The sequence below is a fragment of the Eutrigla gurnardus genome (assembly GCF_963514095.1).
Source record: "Eutrigla gurnardus genome assembly, chromosome: 3".
Lineage (NCBI taxonomy): Eukaryota > Metazoa > Chordata > Actinopteri > Perciformes > Triglidae > Eutrigla > Eutrigla gurnardus.
The window spans coordinates 9,331,420-9,351,500 of NC_139917.1; the positions used below are offsets into that span (position 1 = coordinate 9,331,420).

Genomic DNA, 20,081 nt, shown 5'->3' on the forward strand with positions numbered 1-20,081 from the left:
CTCCCAGAATTCCAACGGACCTGTGACGTGTTTGTCTAAAGAGCGGGACGACTCGGAGTCAGACTCGAGGCTCGAGCGGGTCGGCAGAGGACTTTTCACCTCCAGACTCCACGGAGTATCTTTCTGTAAGTAAATAAAAGGCGTCATGCCCATTTAATAATACTTTGTAAGCAGTAGTATTTAAATGTTATATGTGTCGAATGTCCTGTCTAACGTTATAGCTCTAACAAGGTAGGCTAAGTCCCATGTTAAGGTTAGCATGGCGGCTGTTTTATATTTTTTCAAGGGTGCGTTAATGTTCCTTTTGCACATCAGTGTTGATGAATGTACACAGTTTGCTTAGCGTAAGTATAGGCTACACGTTCGGATAACACGGTATATAACTACACATTTCTTGTGAGAGGAAAAAGCTAAGTTAGCTAAAATGACGTAGCGTTAGCACGCGCACGAGGCTAACTGATTTCTGTCGGGAAAAATCTGTCGTTCCGTGCGCGTACGGTAATTAATTAGCTATGGTCTCGTCTCGATGAAAATGCCAGGCGATAGAGTAACTTAGAGAGCCGGTGCTGGGCCTGGGGGTTGAGCTCCTGCCTGCCCAAAGACTGCTGCTAATGCTAAAAGTCAGACTAGCTTTGTGAGTCGGGCAAATTAAGTTAGCATGTTGCTGCTGTAAGTTAGGCTTCCTGGAGAAACAGACACACCAGACCACCTAGCCTGCCACACGGTGCTCTGCTCTTACGGGCATGAGTAGCCTAGTTTATTTAATTATTTCATTTTATTTATTTATTTCTAACTTTTGGGACTTAAAAAAAAGTTTATTCTTAACATTAGCTTCTCAATCTAACGTTAGCCGCAGCTAATACCTTTACCGGAGTCACACACACCCCTCAGCTGCTGCCATAATAATAAACGTCTGAAATATAGGTGAGTTTTTCAACTCTGTCATGTTTAACACTATCAAAAGTGTTATTTTAACTCGATCTAGTGTGGACCAATATAGACACTTTTAAAGTGTTGAATTTAACTCCCTAGGAGTTGAATTAACACTTCTGAATTTGCTATGTATGCTCAAGCATTTGATGACATATCTGAAAGATACAGGTCTAATGGAGAGGATATAATTCCAACTTTATTTAGTTTTTTATTTAGTTAGTTTTCCTGCTATTTTATTTTATTTATTTTTGTATATTTGCTTTGTTTGTTTGTTTTCATTTATTTTGTCTGCCAATTTACTGTTCCACACTCCAGTCCAGTAGGTGGCGGTAATGCACATTTAAGTTGGTTTGCCAACCGCCAATAAACTCCAAAAGAAGAAGAAGAAGATTTTTCGAAGCAGTCACGTGGGTGTGTGCGTGATTTGTTTCAATACAAGCTCCTAACGGACATTCATCGACCGGACTCGCGCCGTGAAGCAATCTCAAGTAAGCTTGTTTGTCTGGGCAGAGACCGGACAGCTGCCGTGCGTGTTTAATGAATCCCTCTCGGTGTGTGACGTTTACTGGACCGCCGAGTCCCGTTCCATGTGGTTGAGACCACCTCACCTTAACCCGCTACGCTGTTTTTGTGCCGCGGCCGACGAACCCGGGTTCGGTCGCCGGGGTTCTGGGTGATAAAGGACAGCTGTTGTATGTTACAGGCAGCCAGGTTTCCCTCCTGCTGTCTTCTTTCCTCGTTCCTTTGTTCCGTCTCCGCGGGCTCGGCCGCCATCTTTCCCTGCTGGCCCTCTCCCGCCTTCTTCACCGGAAAACGATATATGAGGCGAATCTCAATGCATTTACATTTAGCTAAGTAGCAGACGCTTTTATCCAAAGCGACTATGAATAAGTACATTTGTGTGAAGAGTGCAACAGTACATCTCTATCAGCACAGTGAGGATTTCAATCCGCCCGCTGGCTAAGTTAACCTGTAGCTAGTAAACAACAGAGATACGTGCTAAGATACAGATTTGTGGGTTTTTTTGGGAGGGAGAGAGGTAGTAGAGGGAGGAGGCTCAGCAGAGTCCAGGTGAACTCTGAACAACAGGGTCTTGGGTCTCTTATGGAGGATGAGAAGCAGTTCTGCGGTCAATGGAACGAACATATGTGTCCTTTGGATTGAAAGTGACCATTAAACTTCCCATCATGCATTGGGAAACTAGTAGCGCCTATGAAATCCATTTAGTTTTTCCCCAATTTCCCATATATTGAGTAGCTGTCAGCAATAATAATTGTAATAATCATATAATAATTACTGTAATTGTTTGTCCATTCTATAGCAGACACATTTGCCAAATCTAGCATTATGTAAAATCGATTTAGAAAATAACATTTATTGTAATTAAAAATTCAGGGTTCTAACATTTATTTTGTGTCCCAAGTTTTTTTTGAACTGTGACTAAGTGCTCAGCTGTTTTACTAACATCTCCGTGTTATGTTACTGTTTTCCTGCAGATGTCCAGCAGCTGATGGCGTGTAAAGAAGAGGTTCCCTTTGAGCAGCAGGACTGGGGCTCCAGTCTGGACCAGGAGGATCCAGAGCCCCCACACATCAAAGAGGAACAGGAGGAAGTCTGGATCAGTCAGGAGGGAGAGCAGCTTCAAGGGCTGGAGGAGGCTGATATCAAGTTCCCAGTCACTCTTGTCCCTGTGAAGAGTGAAGAAGATGAAGATGAAGAGAAGCCTCAGTTCTCAGTGCTGGCTTCAGCTGCAGCCAGCAGCTCAACGGAACAGATGAAAACAGAAGCTGGTGAAGAGGACTGTGGAGGACCAGAACCACAACCAGATACTGATGACATGACTGAAGACTCTTCTGACATTGATGACATGACTGAAGACTCATCTGATGACAGTGATGATTGGCAGGAGACCAGAGAACCTCAGTCAGGTTTAAAGGCTTGGACCGATGATGAAGTCCCTGACAGTGATTCTAGGTGTAGTACTGGTGAGAAACCATTCAGATGCTCCGCATGTGGGAAAACATTTGACCATAAAAAAATTATCAAGACACACATGAGAACTCACACAGGAGAGAAACCTTTTAGCTGCTCAGTTTGTAAGAAAACGTTCACGCTGGGAGGAAACTTAAAGAGACACATGAGAACTCATACAGGAGAGAAACCTTTTAGCTGCTCAGTTTGTAAGAAAACTTTCACGCGGGAAGGAAACTTAAAGACACACATGAGAACTCACACAGGAGAGAAACCTTTTAGCTGCTCAGTTTGTAAGAAAACTTTCACGCTGGGAGGACCCTTAAAGACACACATGAGAACTCATACAGGAGAGAAACCTTTTAGCTGCTCAGTTTGTAAGAAAACTTTCACGCGGGGAGGAAACTTAAAGACACACATGAGAAGTCATACAAGAGAGAAACCTTTTAGCTGCTCAGTTTGTAAGAAATCGTTCACACAGGGAGGAAGCTTAAAGACACACATGAGAAGTCATACAGGAGAGAAACCTTTTAGCTGCTCAGTTTGTAAGAAATCGTTCACACACGGAGGACACTTAAAGACACACATGAGAAGTCATACAGGAGAGAAACCTTTTAGCTGCTCAGTTTGTAAGAAATCGTTCACACAGGGAGGAAGCTTAAAGAGACACATGAGAAGTCATACAGGAGAGAAACCTTTTAGCTGCTCAGTTTGTAAGAAATCGTTCACACAGGGAGGAAGCTTAAAGAGACACATGAGAAGTCATACAGGAGAGAAACCTTTTAGCTGCTCAGTTTGTAAGAAATCGTTCACACAGGGAGGAAACTTAAAGAGACACATGAGAAGTCATACAGGATAGAAACTTTCAGCTGTATATTACTGTTTCTGTTGTGTTGTTTTGTTCTTGTCACTCTGTTTCCCCAATAAAAATAAATAAAAAAGTGTGCTGTACTAGTAATTACAGTAAAGGAATACAATGACAACTTCTATAGGGAGGGAACAATGAAACAGTTTTTAAAATCATCTGTAAAAAAAAAAAAAACACTATTCAGGATGCCTTATCAATGAGTGTGTTGGAAGTGTAATACTAACCTGCCTTTGTCATGTATTTAGTGACAAGAGCTGCCCGAGAGAGAAAGCTGTTTACCTGTAAAGCAAATATATCAATTAATGTCTAGTCTCTTTTACATAAAAAAACATCTTCCATTCTATTTATACTCGTTCAATCCATACAGTTACAAAAGTAACAACGACATACTTGCTCCACTTCTTCTCCCACTGTATTTCCTGCTCCATCCTGGCTTCTGCCACCCCATTTCACCTGCAGGACAGTATGGAAAGTTTTATGTAACATTGCTTTGATAGATGAAAAATAAAGTCATAAATGGTCTCTGACATCTCACATAACAGAAGCTTTTCATTTCGATGGTGGGAAAAAGTCCCCGCACAAGCAGCCGAAAAATGTAATTAATGTACCTCGCATTTTGCTGTATGGGCTTTAGCGTGCATAACGCTAAGAAATGGTCTCATTTCTGTCAGGGGCAGAAGCTCCGGTAGCCCCTCCGCTACTTTGTTGAGGTAGGGCCAGTACCTAAAAAGAAGGAGTTGCATCTTATGATTGTTACAAAGAACTTTTTTTTTAATTGACTTGACAACAATATCAACCTAAAATCAATCATCACATCAGTGAAAAGATGAGGCACTGGCAATGGTTTTGCAATAAGACAAAGATGATTACCTGCATGTAACATCCATACAGAAGAATGTTACATTTGCCTTCTTTGCCATCTCTCTTTGGAGGAACATTGGATAGGCAAATATCTCTCCACGGAAATGGTTGAGTCCTCGCAAGAGAAACCCATGCCTGTATTAACAGGGTGTCTGCGGAGTCTTAAAAAGTCTTAAATTCATTTTTCTAAATTTAAGGCCTTAAAAAGTCTTAAATTCGTCCAAAATGTCACATGTTTGTCTTACATAAATAACTCAGAGATCTTAAATTTGTCGGGGCAGGACTATTTTATTTTTCTCGCGGGACTTTTCGGGAAGGAGATGTAGAGAGGCTACTTTCTTGCTAGCTGCGTATATAAACGGATGTCTGCGCGCTTGCTAGCTAGTCTGCGACAATGGGTAAGTGCAAATTCAACGTCAGTTGGCTGGAAGACGTCCGTTTCCGAGGTTGGCTGGAGTCTCATTGAGTGACACACATGCTATGCTTGGGTTGTAATACAGCGGGATCCCCCCCACCATCGCGGGTTTTAGGTCTTAAATTTCATTCAAGGTGGTATTAAAAAGGTCTTAAAAAGTCTTAAATTTGACTTGCTGAAACCTGCAGATACCCTGATTAAACAGAAGAAAAACTAGTGGTTAATAAACTGACCCAGCAAAGCCTGGCTCAAGCACATAGCATCTATATCATCTGGGTGCCTAGACCAAAATATAAATATTGCTGTTAAAAATGATGGATAAATACCACTCCTAAATCCAAAGTGTGTATGGCTTACAATTCTAAGACTTTATCCTGACCTTGCACACACGCACGCACACACACACAGACATAGACACACAACACATACCTGCAAACTGCAACTTGAATGCCCTCCTCGTCTATTTTGGCACCAGACTTTTTGGCCATTTCTCTGCCAGCAGTGAACTTGGCAGTGCCACAAACAGCACTGTCATTTGTCTATGAAGTAACACAAACATTTACACACACATTTTGATATAACATTCAGTAACTGTATGCAACAATCATAATAAACAAACCAAAAGTTTCTTACACTTCTCATGTTGCCCCTGACAAGGTCCACGAATGAGGCAACTTCCTCGTCCTTGGCCAGGAACAACCCTTCATATAGGGGTGGCTCTTCAGTCCTGTCCATGTTCAGTTAACATGAAAGTAAATAATAGAAATCAATTAGCAGTACTCTCTTTATTATTTTCCCAGACAATCCTAAAATAAACAGGTGTAATATCTGTACCTACCCTTTCGACTTTGAAAAGCGATAATGTTTTCTGTTTCCATCACAACTTACAGCCAACATGTCTGGAGAACATGCCGGACAATCGAAATGATGGACCTGGCACATGTCCTCTTCTTTATACTTGCAGAATGCAAATTCAAAGAAACTGCGCTGAAATGTATCAGCACAGATACTGCCTGTCTGTATATTAAAAAGAATATTTTATTAGTATTTCTGAAAGAAATGCTGACAATCAACTATTTGGTATAAAGTGATATGACATTTCTTGTGTGTTTCAGTTTTATTCAAGCAGACTTACCCTTCCAGCTTGAACAGATCTGTGCTCCAACATTTTAAGAAAGGCCTGCCTAGACATGGCTGGTGCTGTCAACTTCATATGCGCAAACGTACTGAACACATCAAATTTGTACACGGTCTGGCAGCTGCTGGTAGCTGGCCAGTACCGATATCTAAGGAGATCTTTCATGTCAGGGGTCCATTCTGCGGAGCAGGATGGACAGGATTTCTGGGGCAGGCAGACATCATATTTTCCTGTGAACAAGAAGACAGTAGATAGTAAAGACTTGAGATATTTCAGTAATCAAATTACACATGATCATATTGTATTTTTTACAGAGTACATACGATATACTGGATATTTAACATGGCATTTGGAAGTTGCCAGGTGAAAAAAAAATGACCAGGTGATTAAAAAGGTTTACATTGCTCACAGTGGTTACATTCTGTCATACAATACTTAACTTGCACAAAAGTAGAGCTTCCAGAACAACATACCATTGATGGTGACCACAGAAATATGCTTCCCTGGAATGACTGTGAGGTCTTGGGAGCATTCACAGATGGCTTGAGTAGACACAGGCAGCTGGCATACTGCAATACAGGGGGGAACCGTTATTAAGGGTGTATTTACAGTTTTTCCTTAAATGCATTTCCTAAAACACTGAACTCATTCTAAAATAGGGCATAAAACCCCACAATATTAACACATATTGGCCACAGCTCTCTTCCAGCTATTCCAAACGTGCATCGATACACAATATTTGAGGTATAACTGGACATGTATTGTTCATGTTTACATACATTGTTCACAAAACTGAGGTTGGCCATTGTCACCCATCACCACAGCTGTTGTTGGGGGAATGCGCTCAAAAAACCCATGGATTAATGCTTCTCTGTCATGGAAGATGTTCCTCTTGTGGGCCTCCACATCACATTCTGCACAAAGGAACTCCATGTCCAGTGGCACACAGTCCAGGTACCTCACAACAGCTTCACAAAGAGAGCATCTGTGGCACTTCTGGTTGATTATTCTCTCAGTGGAGAGTTTTGAATCCAAAAGTGTTGTCCTTGTTATTTTCATTTTTGCGATTGTGAGAAGCTGCCTCTGTGTCCAGGCAGAAACCTCATTTGTTTTTTCTGGAATCGGTACTGCTGCAAGAGTGTCCCTCAACTCTTGAAGACGTGTTTCTAAAAAAGAAAACAGCTGTTGAGCCACACTAAAACTTAAGGCATGGACATTAATGGATATTAAGGAAGTATATTGAAAACACTTTTGAGTTGGAAAAAAAATACAAGGTCTGAGCAAAAAGTTGCAGCATTGCTTCTGTTTTAAATGAATGGCACACACCACAATAATTCAGCATAATTGTTGCTGTGGGGAATGTGTTTGTGATGATGAGAGCAACAACGTTTTGCATACTTACTCACAAGGGCTATGGCCTAAACCTGCTAAATGCCCATTATTGTACTGTGCACCATTCGTCACAACAGGAACAGCCCCACAACTTTTTCCTCACACCTCATTTGCTGAATAGTAAAAGCAACATGATGTAACTCATTAACAATATTAGAGAGTAATGCCTCTACCAAACATACATTAAAGCAGAAGTAAGCGGAATATTTGTATTAATATAAGTCTTAAATAGTTATATCTTCCGACAGCAATCACTTATATAGAGTGTTTGATCTGAAACACGGGTCTGTCAGTCACTCTGCTCTGCTGTAAGCCGAGGAGAAAACTTTCCTTGTATCCTACAACCTTTATCCAATGAGGAGAGAGAACGGCATAAAGGGGCGGTCCTCTCTGTGTGTGCAGCCAAGGGATGCGCGTGAATGTGGTGACGTAGGGACGAGGGCGGGGACTGCTAACTCCATCAGCTGACAAGAAGTTAGCCAAAACGACCGGATCGCTTACTTCTGCTTTAACTCAATAGATACAATTTAAAACGTAATAATGAGTAACTAGATGAATAAATAAATAGAGGAAATGGGAAAAAATGTACTGACCGTGAACTACTGTAACAATCAATGCACTCACCAAGGCTTGTCAACTCCTGATCTTCCATCTGGAGGCTTTCCTCAGGAACAGGGTGCTTTCCTCTGGCTTGTGCAGCTGCAGAGACAGTAACATTTGCTTAACTCTACAATCAATCTAAAAGTACACAGTAATTTTAATATGAAAATGTTCCATAACAACTGAAGGCAAGGAAACTAAGAAAGAAATGTCCACATTATTACTAATACAATTTATATTTGTCACACAATATTATCCAGAGCAGGGTACATAAAACACAAGCAAGGATTATCAGTCACAGGTTCTTAATATCTCTAATTCTTTCGTGTGATGTATGATGTATGATGATGTATGTTTCACACACATTGCAACAGTGGTATCTTTAACTTACATCCAGTTATACTAGTACTCTACAAAATAACAACTTAATGAATTAAAACTTTTCGTAAAATACGGTATAGTAATCAAAGAACAAACCTGATTGTGTTGGCCGACGTTTCCCACGTCTGCTTTTGACAGCTGAATTGGGGAAGGATCTCTTCCTGCTTTTATTTCTTTTTGTTTGAGGAACAGCAGGGTTTTCTTTGGCCATGGCTTCCTATATGTTTGCAGAGTTTGAGATCAAACTTTAACAAGTACAACAACAAAGTTGTGAGTTAAAACATAAGACGGCAACAATTAAAATTAAGCATTACTCGACAGCTGCACAAAAGGATCTAACTGACCCTTTACATTACAGTATCAGTAACAGTACAGCATCAGGAAAAAGCAATAGCAATGATCATTTAGACTTGGGTAGTTGTTTTGTTTATCATGAAAAGCCTCACCTTGGCCTCTTGGACATATGCAGCACTAATTAATGCTGCCATGTGCACCCTAGCCTCTCCTGGATCATCAAAGATCCTTGCAGCAGAATTGAGAGACATGGCTCTCAAACATAAAACACAAATACAAATACAGACAATACAGACAATACAATACGATACAAAGACAATGAACACTACACAAAATGAAGAGAGAGAGAGAGTGACTGACTGAAAGAGAGAGAAAGACAGTGAGAATGACTGAAAGAGAGAGAGTGATTGAAAGACAGGGGTAAGACAAACGATACAGAATGGCTCTTAAAAGTGCCTTTGTTTTTTTGGTGAGTGTGTGTGTATGTGTGTGTGGGTGTCTCAATGTAAATGTTGCAATGAAGCTGCAAAAGAAGAAAAAGAAAAGCATAATTAGAATAGCTTTCAAATAAATGAGCGTTTATTATTTTCTGTCACCAAATATACTATAATCAATCAAATATTTTAACCTAATCAAAATCACTATGTACAATACAAACCAATCTTTAATGTACAAATGAACTCTTCAATATATAGCTATATAACGTTATAACCCCAAGTTACCTGTAGTGCCCTAACTCACTTCCTGCGTCAGCGGAAGTTACCAAACCCAACCCCAACAAAATAAAACACAAAAATTAAACAGCTCCTACAAAATGATTAACTGATTTCGGTGGTTGACAGACTGACTAAATCTTGCCAGAGACCGCTAGCTGTCATGCAACGATAGCATAATCTGCTAATGTTCGGTCGGTCAAGCAAGCTCCTATTACACTGTATGGTCAAGCTAGAGTTAACAACGATAACGATGCATCATATTAAAACACTCAAACTAAGCTCCGCAGTTAAAACGCTAGAAACACTGTGCTACAATGGAAGAAATAACAGTAATATAATTTTGTGATTTGAAATAATAAAGAGGCCTTTGGCTGAAACCGGAGAGAGTTACTTACTGTGGCTGGCCGGAAGTGGTCTGGCGGGGGGCAGAAAACGCGGTGAATATGGAGGACACACCCACGTTACCCACAAGGCAACGGGCAACGCCGGTGTTTTTCAGATAAAATATAAAATTTCACTCATTTAATTAAAAAGATGTTAAGACCTTTTAGTTAATAAGAAAATAATATGAGCTCAATTTGTTTTATTTTTTAGTTACTAAGAAAATAATGTTTAAGCTCGACCAATCAGACACGTCGGTGATAGACATGAGGATTATGGGTAATGTAGTGCTTCTCCGTGATATGACATTGGAAATAAAACGTGTTTTCTTAAAATAAAGTTGATATTACACGGGGATTTTGGACTCCACAGAGGCACATACTATCGTTACACAGTCTGCCTTGGATGGTTACAACGTTATGGCTTATAATCAGATCTTTCTTCAGAATATCGATTAATCTACATTTGCACTTCCGGGATCTATGAAACAACACCCACAGCGTGACGTCTTTGAAGCTGACAATGCGTGTGTCCGCCACGGAACGGATCCTAATTGACTTTCAGTGAAGACTGTTTGCGTGGTGATCACACGGAATTCTTACACAATGCGTGCCAGGAGCACGCAATGCGTTATTAAGAGGTCGTGCTTCTTTCACGCATTTCTGTGAGATCAGGTTGCGAATATACTCGGACAAGCTACATGCTAGCAAATTAGCGCTGCGCGGAGTGCGCGCAAGAGCCATTGAGTGCACGCACAGAGGAGAGGGAGGTATGTATCACCTCGTCTAACATCAGAGCAGAACATAGCTCAGTATGGAAATGCGGTGGTGTTTTCCTTTAAGAGCAAATGAGCAACATACTGTGTAGTCATCATTTATTTTAATCAAGGCTCCAGAATATAAAGGGATATTATTCAGTATAGTGTTATTAAGGGCTTGTGTGATTATATGTACAGTACATCAACGGGCCGAGTTGGCACAGTATCTGCGCGCGGATTGTGGTGGTGGTGGGCCAGTCTGGACCAAAAAGTCCAGGGCCGAATTTTTGTCCCAGTCCAGGCCTGGTTCATAGTACCCCGGCTGAATCTCGATGTTTGCGCTAGCCATCTTGTTGTCGTTCGTCCACCGGTCACATAGAAGCGCGAGCATGAGCGCAAGCAGCTGTGGTGATCGGGGCGCGTGATATTCGCATCATGAATAGTCAGTGTCTCAGAATTCGTCCATGAGGAGAGAGCAGTGGATGTCCTTAGAGCCCAATTTCAGAGGTTTTTTTTAACTTTTTATTTGGGGAAACCATGTTAAACAAAATATTAGGCATTGCAGATTATTTTTATATACTTAAAAACATGCCTGGAGGGGGTCTTTAATTTTTGTTGCATGAACTACATATTTTCAGTTTTGCCCACCTCTTGTGTAGGTGGCAAATATATGCCCCGTGCTGTGCTGGTTGATCTGGAGCCGGGTACCATGGCGAGGGTATGGATGAGACTGAGTTCACCAAGGCGGAGAGTAACATGAACGACCTGGTGTCCGAGTACCAGCAATACCAGGAAGCCACCGCCAGGGTGCGAACTACGGGGGAGCCAGGGGGGTCTCAGCCCCCCTTAATGAGACATGAGCTCCCCTGAAAACATGATTTGTGAAATTTTGGGGGGGTCTCTAAAATACTGGCAAAATGCTGTCTTTTCCCATGCATTTCCTATTTGATTTGTTTTTTTGTATTGTCAATATAATGGGTCATGTGTAAAATAGGCTATTTTAATGTATTTGCGCATGAGGGTGAGTCATCTTTAATAAAGATGCAATTGCTGCCTGCATGCAATTCCTGTCCTCACCATTGATGCGTGGGTGTGCTAGTCTTAAACGTCACTCTAAATCAGACATCGGAAACAATCAGAAACGAAAAAATAAAAAAAAACAACCGCTGGACCGCTGAATTTTGGTTGTCATCATGAAAAGAACACAGGGAAACCTACTCGCGAATTGCGGGTTTACAAAAAAAAAAAAGACGGGTGATCCTGAGGAGCAGCCACACACGAGTTCTTCAGCAGATGCTAACACAGACACCACCGCTGCACCTACGGGGGACTGATTTCGGCGAAAGCCCGCCAACAGCCGGGCCCGGGGTGACCACCCAGGACGAGCCTACAGAGGCTAGCTCAGAGGCTACTGATGACCGTGACTCCACCTGCCTCTCTCTGCCGGCTGACTGGACCAGCCAGCAGTGGAGAGAGTGGAAATCCCGCAACACCTGGCTGTTTCTGAAGGACGGAAATTTGGGATGCACAATTTGCAGAGACACAAAAACTCTCCTCCTCTCGGAAAAGGTAATTGGCACGCACTTATCAGAAGAGTGGATTAATGGAGATGTGAACTGCCACACACAAAAAGGGTTGCGTAAAAAAATATATAAACATCGAGACAGCATTGCACACAGAAGGGCCGTTGAAGTCGCGGAAACCAAGCAAAAGGAGATTCTGCCAAACAGAGTACTTGAGGTAAATTCCAAGTTAAAAGAAGAAACGGCAACTTCATTCAGATCGGCCTATATGGTGGCCAAGGAAAGGCTGGCTTATAAAAAGCTCCCTCCTTTAATGAAGCTACAGGAGCTCAATGGCGCAAAAGTAGGCACTGTGCATAAATCAGATAAATCATGTGCTGAAATTATAGGCCATATTGCACAGCATATGCGGATGAAGTTAGTCTCAAACATAAAAGAAATGAATTCAAAAATCAGCATAACTATTGATGAGAGCACGGTGCATGGACGCGCATATCTCATTATAGCCTATATGTGCGGTGTGATGTAAGTGGGAAAGAAGATGTGGACAATGTCTTTTTAGACATTACAGAATTGACACAAGGCACAGATGCTGAATCCATCTACAACAGCTTGAGACAGAGTTTGCGCCAAGCAGGATTAGATGATGAGTTTTTGGGGAAAAACCTCATCAGCATCGCCACCGATGGTGCAGCAGTTCTCACCGGCAAAACCACTGGCCTGATTGCGAGGCTTAAACGTGACTTCCCAAACATACACTCCATTCATTGCCTGGCCCACCGCCTTGAATTGGCTGTCCATGACTCTCTCAAAGAGGTTGCTGGATGCAACCACTTTGAGTTTTTCATCTCCAAGCTATACGCTCTGTATCACCAGTCTGCAAAGAATGCGCGATTGCTCGAGGAAGCGGCTGCAGATCTCGGTATGCAAATTTTGAGGATTGGGCAGATATTCACGATCAGGTGGGTGGCGAGTAGTTTTAATACTGTAAAAGCAGTCTGGAATAACTACCCTGCATTGGCTCGCCACTTCAAGACAGCGAGCGAGGATGCGTCCCGCAACGACACAGAGAGGAAGAAGTTTCTGGGGCTATACAAACATCTCTTACACTCCGGGTTTATAATGGATCTGGCTTGCATGAAAGACATACTCCGTGAGTTGCAGGGCCTCTCATTGAAACTTCAGCGGAGAGACATATCACTAGTGGATGCCACTCGCCAGATTCAGCAGACTACTGATGTACTGGTAAACATGAAAGAGAGTGGCGGTAAATCCACATTGAAGGCTGAACAGCGCACATCCCTGGGCCTGTTTAAAGATGTTCAACTTGTTGAGGTCAGGGGGAAAATCAACCGGCGTCAGTTTTATCAGTCGGTGATTGACAGGCTTAAAATGCGAATGCCGGAATCGGACCTTGTCCACATGTTAAAACCCCTGGATAAGCACTTCTGGCCACAGGACCGCAACGCATTGATCCTGTATGGAGAACATGAAGTAAGAACACTAGCTAAAAAACTCGGCGAGTCTGCTAGAGAGGCAGTGGATGAGTTCCGCGACTGGAAGTTACAAGATAAAGCACCAGGCAAAACTTTGGAAAAGCTTTGTACTGCAAGCAGGACATATCTCCCCACCTCATCAGAGTGTGAGAGGGGTTTTTCTGCCGTAAATAACACTGACAGCAAGACCCGCAACAGACTGCGTGAGAACAGCCTCTCATCGCTCCTTTTTGTGGTCTTAATGGACCCCCTCTAGAGAGATTCGACCCGACGCCCTTCATCACATCCTGGATTAAATCAGGTCACTGCCTGTCCACATCATGGGCTTCTGGACCAACAGCAAAGGAAGCTGATCCCAGGCCTGTGTGGTCCCTTCTGTCTTAAGGTAAGGGCTGATCTGTATAAACTGTATTATTAATTGTTAGGACTGTATTGTATATGAGGTTACTGAGGATTGGATCTCTTGTAGGCTAATTTTCTAATTATGATGGTCATTCGTGTGTGGTGTCATTGATTGGTTTGTTGATGCGTGTTAAAGAAGGCTATTTCAGAGGTTATTTATGTTAATACGGACTTGGTTATTTGTTGCAGAACTGGCATGTTTTTATTTAGATTTGATGCGTGTGTGGAAGTTGGGGGTGATATTTGCTTACAACAGTCAGTGTCTGGTGTGAGAAGCAGCAGCTGCACCTGCAGCAGCGCAGTCACAGCGTTTAACTTTGAGCCCTTGCTCTTGCGTTTAACTTTGAGCCCTTGCTCTTGTAGTCGGGAGAATACTTCCTCCAGTCTTTCCAGGTGCTGCTGGATCGAGGTAGAAAACACGACAACATCATCAAGATACAACAGAACAGATTGATAACGACAGTGTCCAAACATGCGTTCCATGAGGCGCTGAAACGTACTGGGGGCGTTGCACAGTCCAAATGGCATTCTGTTAAACTCAAATAATCCAAATGGCGTACAAAATGCTGTTTTTGCCCTATCTTTTTCAGCCATTTCAACTTGATTGTAGCCACTGGCTAAGTCCAATGTAGAAAACCACTTGGCTCCCACCAGTCCATCCAGTGACTCTTCAATCCGTGGCAAAGGGAAAGCATCTTTCCTGGTTTTAGCATTCAGGCGGCGATAGTCAACACACAATCTAATTCCACCATCCTTCTTTTGCACCAATACGATGGGAGATGCATACGGACTGCTGCTTTCTTTAATGACTTGACTGTCCAAGAGTTGTTTTATATGGGCTCTCACCATGTCATATTGGGAAGGGATGATGCGGCGATATGGCTGGCGTACAGGGGTATCATCTAATAAGGGGATCTCGTGTTGAATCAGATTAGTGCAACCTAAATCAGCCTCGTCCTTTGCAAACAGACAGTGATATTTATTAAGCAAGGCTGCCGCTTGTTGTTGCTCAACTCCATCCAGCCCCTCAAAAGGAGGCACCTCACGACTGCCCCCCCCCCCCCCCCCCCCTAGCCTCAGCTCTCCAGTGAGATACAGATTCTGCACATTCATTGCTACTGACACCCCCACAAAACTCAACTTGCGAGGTATGTTCAGATAGTATAGTTGCCATGCTCACTGTAGCTATAACTCTGCGTGGGGTCAGCCAAACATCAGAATTGCCAACATTAGTAACTGGTACATACATCTCTCCTCATTCAGATGCCACTAATGCTGATGAGACTAACAGACCTTCTGGAAGTGCGCCCTCTTCTGGTCGTAATGGCGCTACAAGAAACTCCATGTTCTGCTGTGAGGGGACCTTGGGACATGTCACCGGAACCATCTTTAATGTGCCTGCGGCTACACAAAGTGGACTCTTACCTTTCACACGCGCTTTGAAAGGCTCAGGGGAGTTGGCTATCGTCTCCTCCACTTGGCAGTGTCTCAGGGCACGTCTCCATTCTGGGACCTCTGCTACAGTGGGATCCTCAAAGAGGCTGGGGCCATACTGCACAAACAACTCATAATAAAAACCCTTGATGACATTCATTCCCAATAAACCTGGGATCTGCATTTTCTTATACTGCATATGTGGGTCATCTGGATCTTTCACTACCAGGACTCCCCTGTGTGCAACACATTTTCCCAGTATAATGATATCCAACTCCAAATAGCCACAATATGGCAGCTCTAAGCCATTTCCTGCTCTAAGGTCTAACCATGCACAATCATATAGTTGAGAATCTATAAGATGACCAAAATGTTTTTAAAAAAAACTCTCAGTGATTGTTGTAACCATAGACCCAGTATCTAACAATGATGGAACCACAATTCCCCCCATTTTAACTTCCACTACTGGGCACTTTCCCACCAATGTAGACATAACTGCTGGATCTGGTTTTGCGCCAAGGTTTGTCTCTACGTGTGTATGGCTCTGTTCAGTGGCAGGCTCCTGTTCTTTGACTTGGGGTGCTCCTCTGTCAGGTGGAGTAGTTTTGGGGAAAGCTGCAGTACAATAGCGTGCTATGTGGCCCCTTTGATCACACCGAAAACACCTCGGCTTTCCATCAAACTGTCTCTTAGTTTTAGATTGAGGTTGTAATGCAACCTCCTGGTCTGAGGGTGTGAGTGCTTTCAAAAGCAGATCTAATTGCCTCTGTTGGGCTTTAATAAGAGCTTTCAGTTCAGAATAACTTGATTTATTCTCAATTGCTTCACAGGACACCTGTGCCTGGACTTCATTAGAGAGCAAAGAAGAGTGACTATCTTTTTGCTTAAATGACTGCCCTTCACACTGCATTGTCCACTCAACAGCCTCCCTGCGTACATCTCGGATTGTCCACTGGGGGTGCAAACGAACTTTGTCTCTTAATCTCATGCCCAGATTCTGGTCCCTGACACCCTCACAAAATTGATCACGTAGCTCTCTGTCAGCTTTAGGTTTAGCTTGCTCGTCTGACTCCACAATTTGATCCATTAAAGACACGAGGGCATGGGAATAGTCTAGCAATGACTCTCGCTCACGTTGTTTACGGTTAAAAAACCTGCGCTGAAGGGAGATTAACGAGTGTGAACATCCATATACTTCTCTCAAAATTTTAAGTATACCATTAACCGTCTCCCTCTCCTGTTTAGGCAGATATTTAACCTCTATGCGGGCAGCCCCTTCTAAATGATTATACACACACAGAGCTTTTTCTTTTTCAGAAGATTTTAACTGTATATGATTCTCAATCATTTCAATCCATTCTTCCAGAGTAGGAGAGTCAACCTTCTCCACATCACCAGAAAACTTTGGTACCTTCTCACTCTGCTGAATGTAAACCACCCGTGCCCCCCCCTCAGTCTCAGTAGCAGTTGATTCAACACTGTCCATAGCGCTACTCGAAGATCCAGGTGGGGAAGTGGATGAATAGAGTCTTTGCAGCTGCTGCTCCAGCTCCTTCATGCGCTGCTCCATTGTTTCCCTCTGAGCCTCCTCCATGACCCAACAGAGCTGAGAAGACAAGACCTTGGATGCTCTCCACCACGTGGTCCTGACCCGCTAGCTGTTCTTGCCGTTGTAAAAAACAACGCCAAAATGTTACTCCCAATGCAGGTGATTAATTAGCAAAATGATAATAGTCCAGAGAATTAAATTAAACAGTTTTATTACAGGGTTCTGCTTGACAGGTTATAGGCCCACTGGTATCTCCTCAGTTTACATCAACAGTATCACTAGCAAGGCCAGGATTACGTTTTTCAAACCACTCTTTACACTGCAAAAGGTTTACACACTTAGTGAACTCACACTCTTAAGGTTTGCACACAACTCAATTTCACTGCAAACATTTTAACCACGTCACACCTTATGCCTGCCTTGACGGTTTAACTGAGACTACACCTGAGACTAAAACGAGTGGGGGTTTGTCGCAGAGCACAAACAAACAAATAAACAAACAAACAAAAAGAAAAAAAGGAACTAGTCCACCCAAGGGCAATACCCAGCTCGTTTTGCCCGTTACCGGCTCACTTGCCCGGTGGACTAGACTAAATAATAAACAAAACAACGGCAAGAACAACTAATAGGCCACCGATTCTCTGCAGGGACACAAATACAAACCTTCATTACTTTATTACATCCATAAAAATGTTTAAGAGTTTACAGCCTATATCGCAACTTTAAAATACCTGGTCTGCCGAACTGTGCCCATTCACCAGCTCCCAGCTACACACAAGCCCGGCAGGGCAATAAGTCTGAAAACATAAAACAAACAGTTCATATTACACAATAATGTCATGATATAAACCCTCAAAACAGGGCCTCAGCCTACCAGTTTTCTTTGTTTCCCCGCATGCCTGCATGGAGTGAGGTGTCCACCTGCCTCACTCCTCCGGAAAATGGGTGGGACTACTGGCCCTCTGTAGCCTATCATAGGCTGGGCCAGGTATTCTTAGATAGACCAGCCACTGGGCCTCAAATGTGTCTGTGGGCTGCAGCTGAGCTCCGTGGGCTGGTGCATGTCTCTCTCCCTGGGCTGCAGCGAAAGAGAAAAAAAAAAAGGCAGTCACTGCCGGCCCATTATTGACCGGCCCATCTGGAAAACTCCCGGTAGGCCTACTCCCTATGGCCGATCCACCCCTGCTATGAACCGACACGAGGATGGATGCGTCCGATCGGGAGGCCCGACTAGAAGGTGCGAAACGCGCAGTGTTGCCAGGTGAGAAATGTAGGATTATCGTACCAGAGACATAAAATTATCGTATTTTGAGGGAAATTATCGTACACCCGTCATAACCAAAATAACAAGTCTATTGATGCGCTGTAGTCACTCTAGTGTTGAATAGCGTCTAACATGTTCACTCATTTTCAGTGCTTCTTCTTCCAGACTGGCTCTGCTTCTTCTTAATTTTTTTTTTTTTTTTTTTCCCCCTCACTCATGGGGCTGGAATTTCCAGCCAATCGTGAAACAGATGCCTTCAGATTCACAAAAAAACTCCGACAGACAGTTGCGACAGTGAAAAAACAAGTGAAAAAACAAAAACAAGTGAAAAAACTACATTTCAGTAACAGCTCAGACGTGTGTCACTGCCTTCCTGACATCTCTCCTCCTCCCCCTGTGTCCTCCTTGCCGGCTGAAATGAGAGGAATTAGTCAAGAATATCAGGTGTGGCTGTTACTTGGAAAAAGTCACAAAATCAATGACATTTCCTGTCGCCAGTAGGTGGCGCTCTGACTGTGAGGCAGTATAACAGTGCATATGTGTTCAGGAAGGAACTATTATCAAGTATGGAAAGTTTGGAGCAGATCAGAGAAGAAACACTGCAGTTATTGATAACACACTAAAGAAAATGCACTTTTCTAAGCGTCACAGTTTGGCAAGTTGGAAAGTGATAGTGTATGTATATATATAAAGAAAAATGAGAAGATAAACTGAAGTACAGTTTACAGTCAACATCCAGCAGTGCTTATTTTAGAAACAATACATTTTCTGAATTATAGTTACACCTGTACCGAAAGTAGGTCACATATTTGGGGAAATTCATTTTGTTACTGCAGAGTTTAGATCATGTGCTATCTGACTAAATGAGTAACGCGTATTCCAGCATACTTTTTTGGAAATCTCTGTACCTGAATTGGGAGTCTTCTTCATGCTTTGGGTTCGCTGCTGTTCCACTTCTCTCGGTCGTCAGTCAGCTCGGCGCTTCGGTCCTCGGAGGAAACTCTGGACGTGTCCGTCTCGCGCGGTTCCGCCGTCCGATGGACCGGAGTGGACTTTGTCTCCTTGCACGTCGCTGCACAGTGCGTGAAGACCCCGTGTGACTGCGGGCAGAGCAGATGCACAAAAGCCGTGTGATCAGCTGAGCTCGATGATGTGCACTTCGGCGGAGAGTCTCGGGACCGCACGACCAGGGAGAAATATATATGAGCGCACAGGGGGTGGTGGAGTTCCACTGAAAAATAAAATGAATGTGATGGACTCAGAGCAATATAACAGCCCTTCTCTCTCAAGATCAATTCTTCTTATACTTTGCGTTACATAAACCCGGCCTTCATTATAATATTACATTATATTATAACATTATATAATAAGACCTTCTGGATAACACTGGGTTGTTCAATGTGTATTGTGAGCTTGTAATCAAAAGTGAGCTAGCGACTGTGATTGATTGATCGCCTGATTGGCACCAAATAACGATGGAAACAGCACCAAATTCATGGCACAGCATCTGTCCTTGGTCCCCACTGTGGTACTGGAACTGTGTACTGGTACACAGACTCCCATTCTGCTCAGATACTGACAAACTAAAGTGACAGAGACGTGCTGACGCTCTCTGTAGTCGGCAGGTGCACTGACCCAAGCACAGCGCACCTTACTTTGGTGCCAATTAAACATGTGCACACCTGGGACTGAATACATCAGACAAT

At 43.0% G+C, this 20,081-nt stretch overlaps 1 protein-coding gene across 1 annotated transcript in view; it reads left to right on the plus strand.

The window, feature by feature from the left end:
* The window catches only part of LOC311010881 (tubulin beta-4B chain-like), a gene marked incomplete at both ends in the record, with an annotated part of 69,311 nt that extends 57,734 nt beyond the window's left edge, over nucleotides 1-11,577 (plus strand). The window contains 2 exon segments of the mRNA XM_084005524.1: nucleotides 11,367-11,423; nucleotides 11,426-11,577. Coding sequence (XP_083861650.1) covers nucleotides 11,367-11,423; nucleotides 11,426-11,577 — 209 coding nt within the window.
* Nucleotides 11,578-20,081: the final 8,504 nt, after the last annotated feature.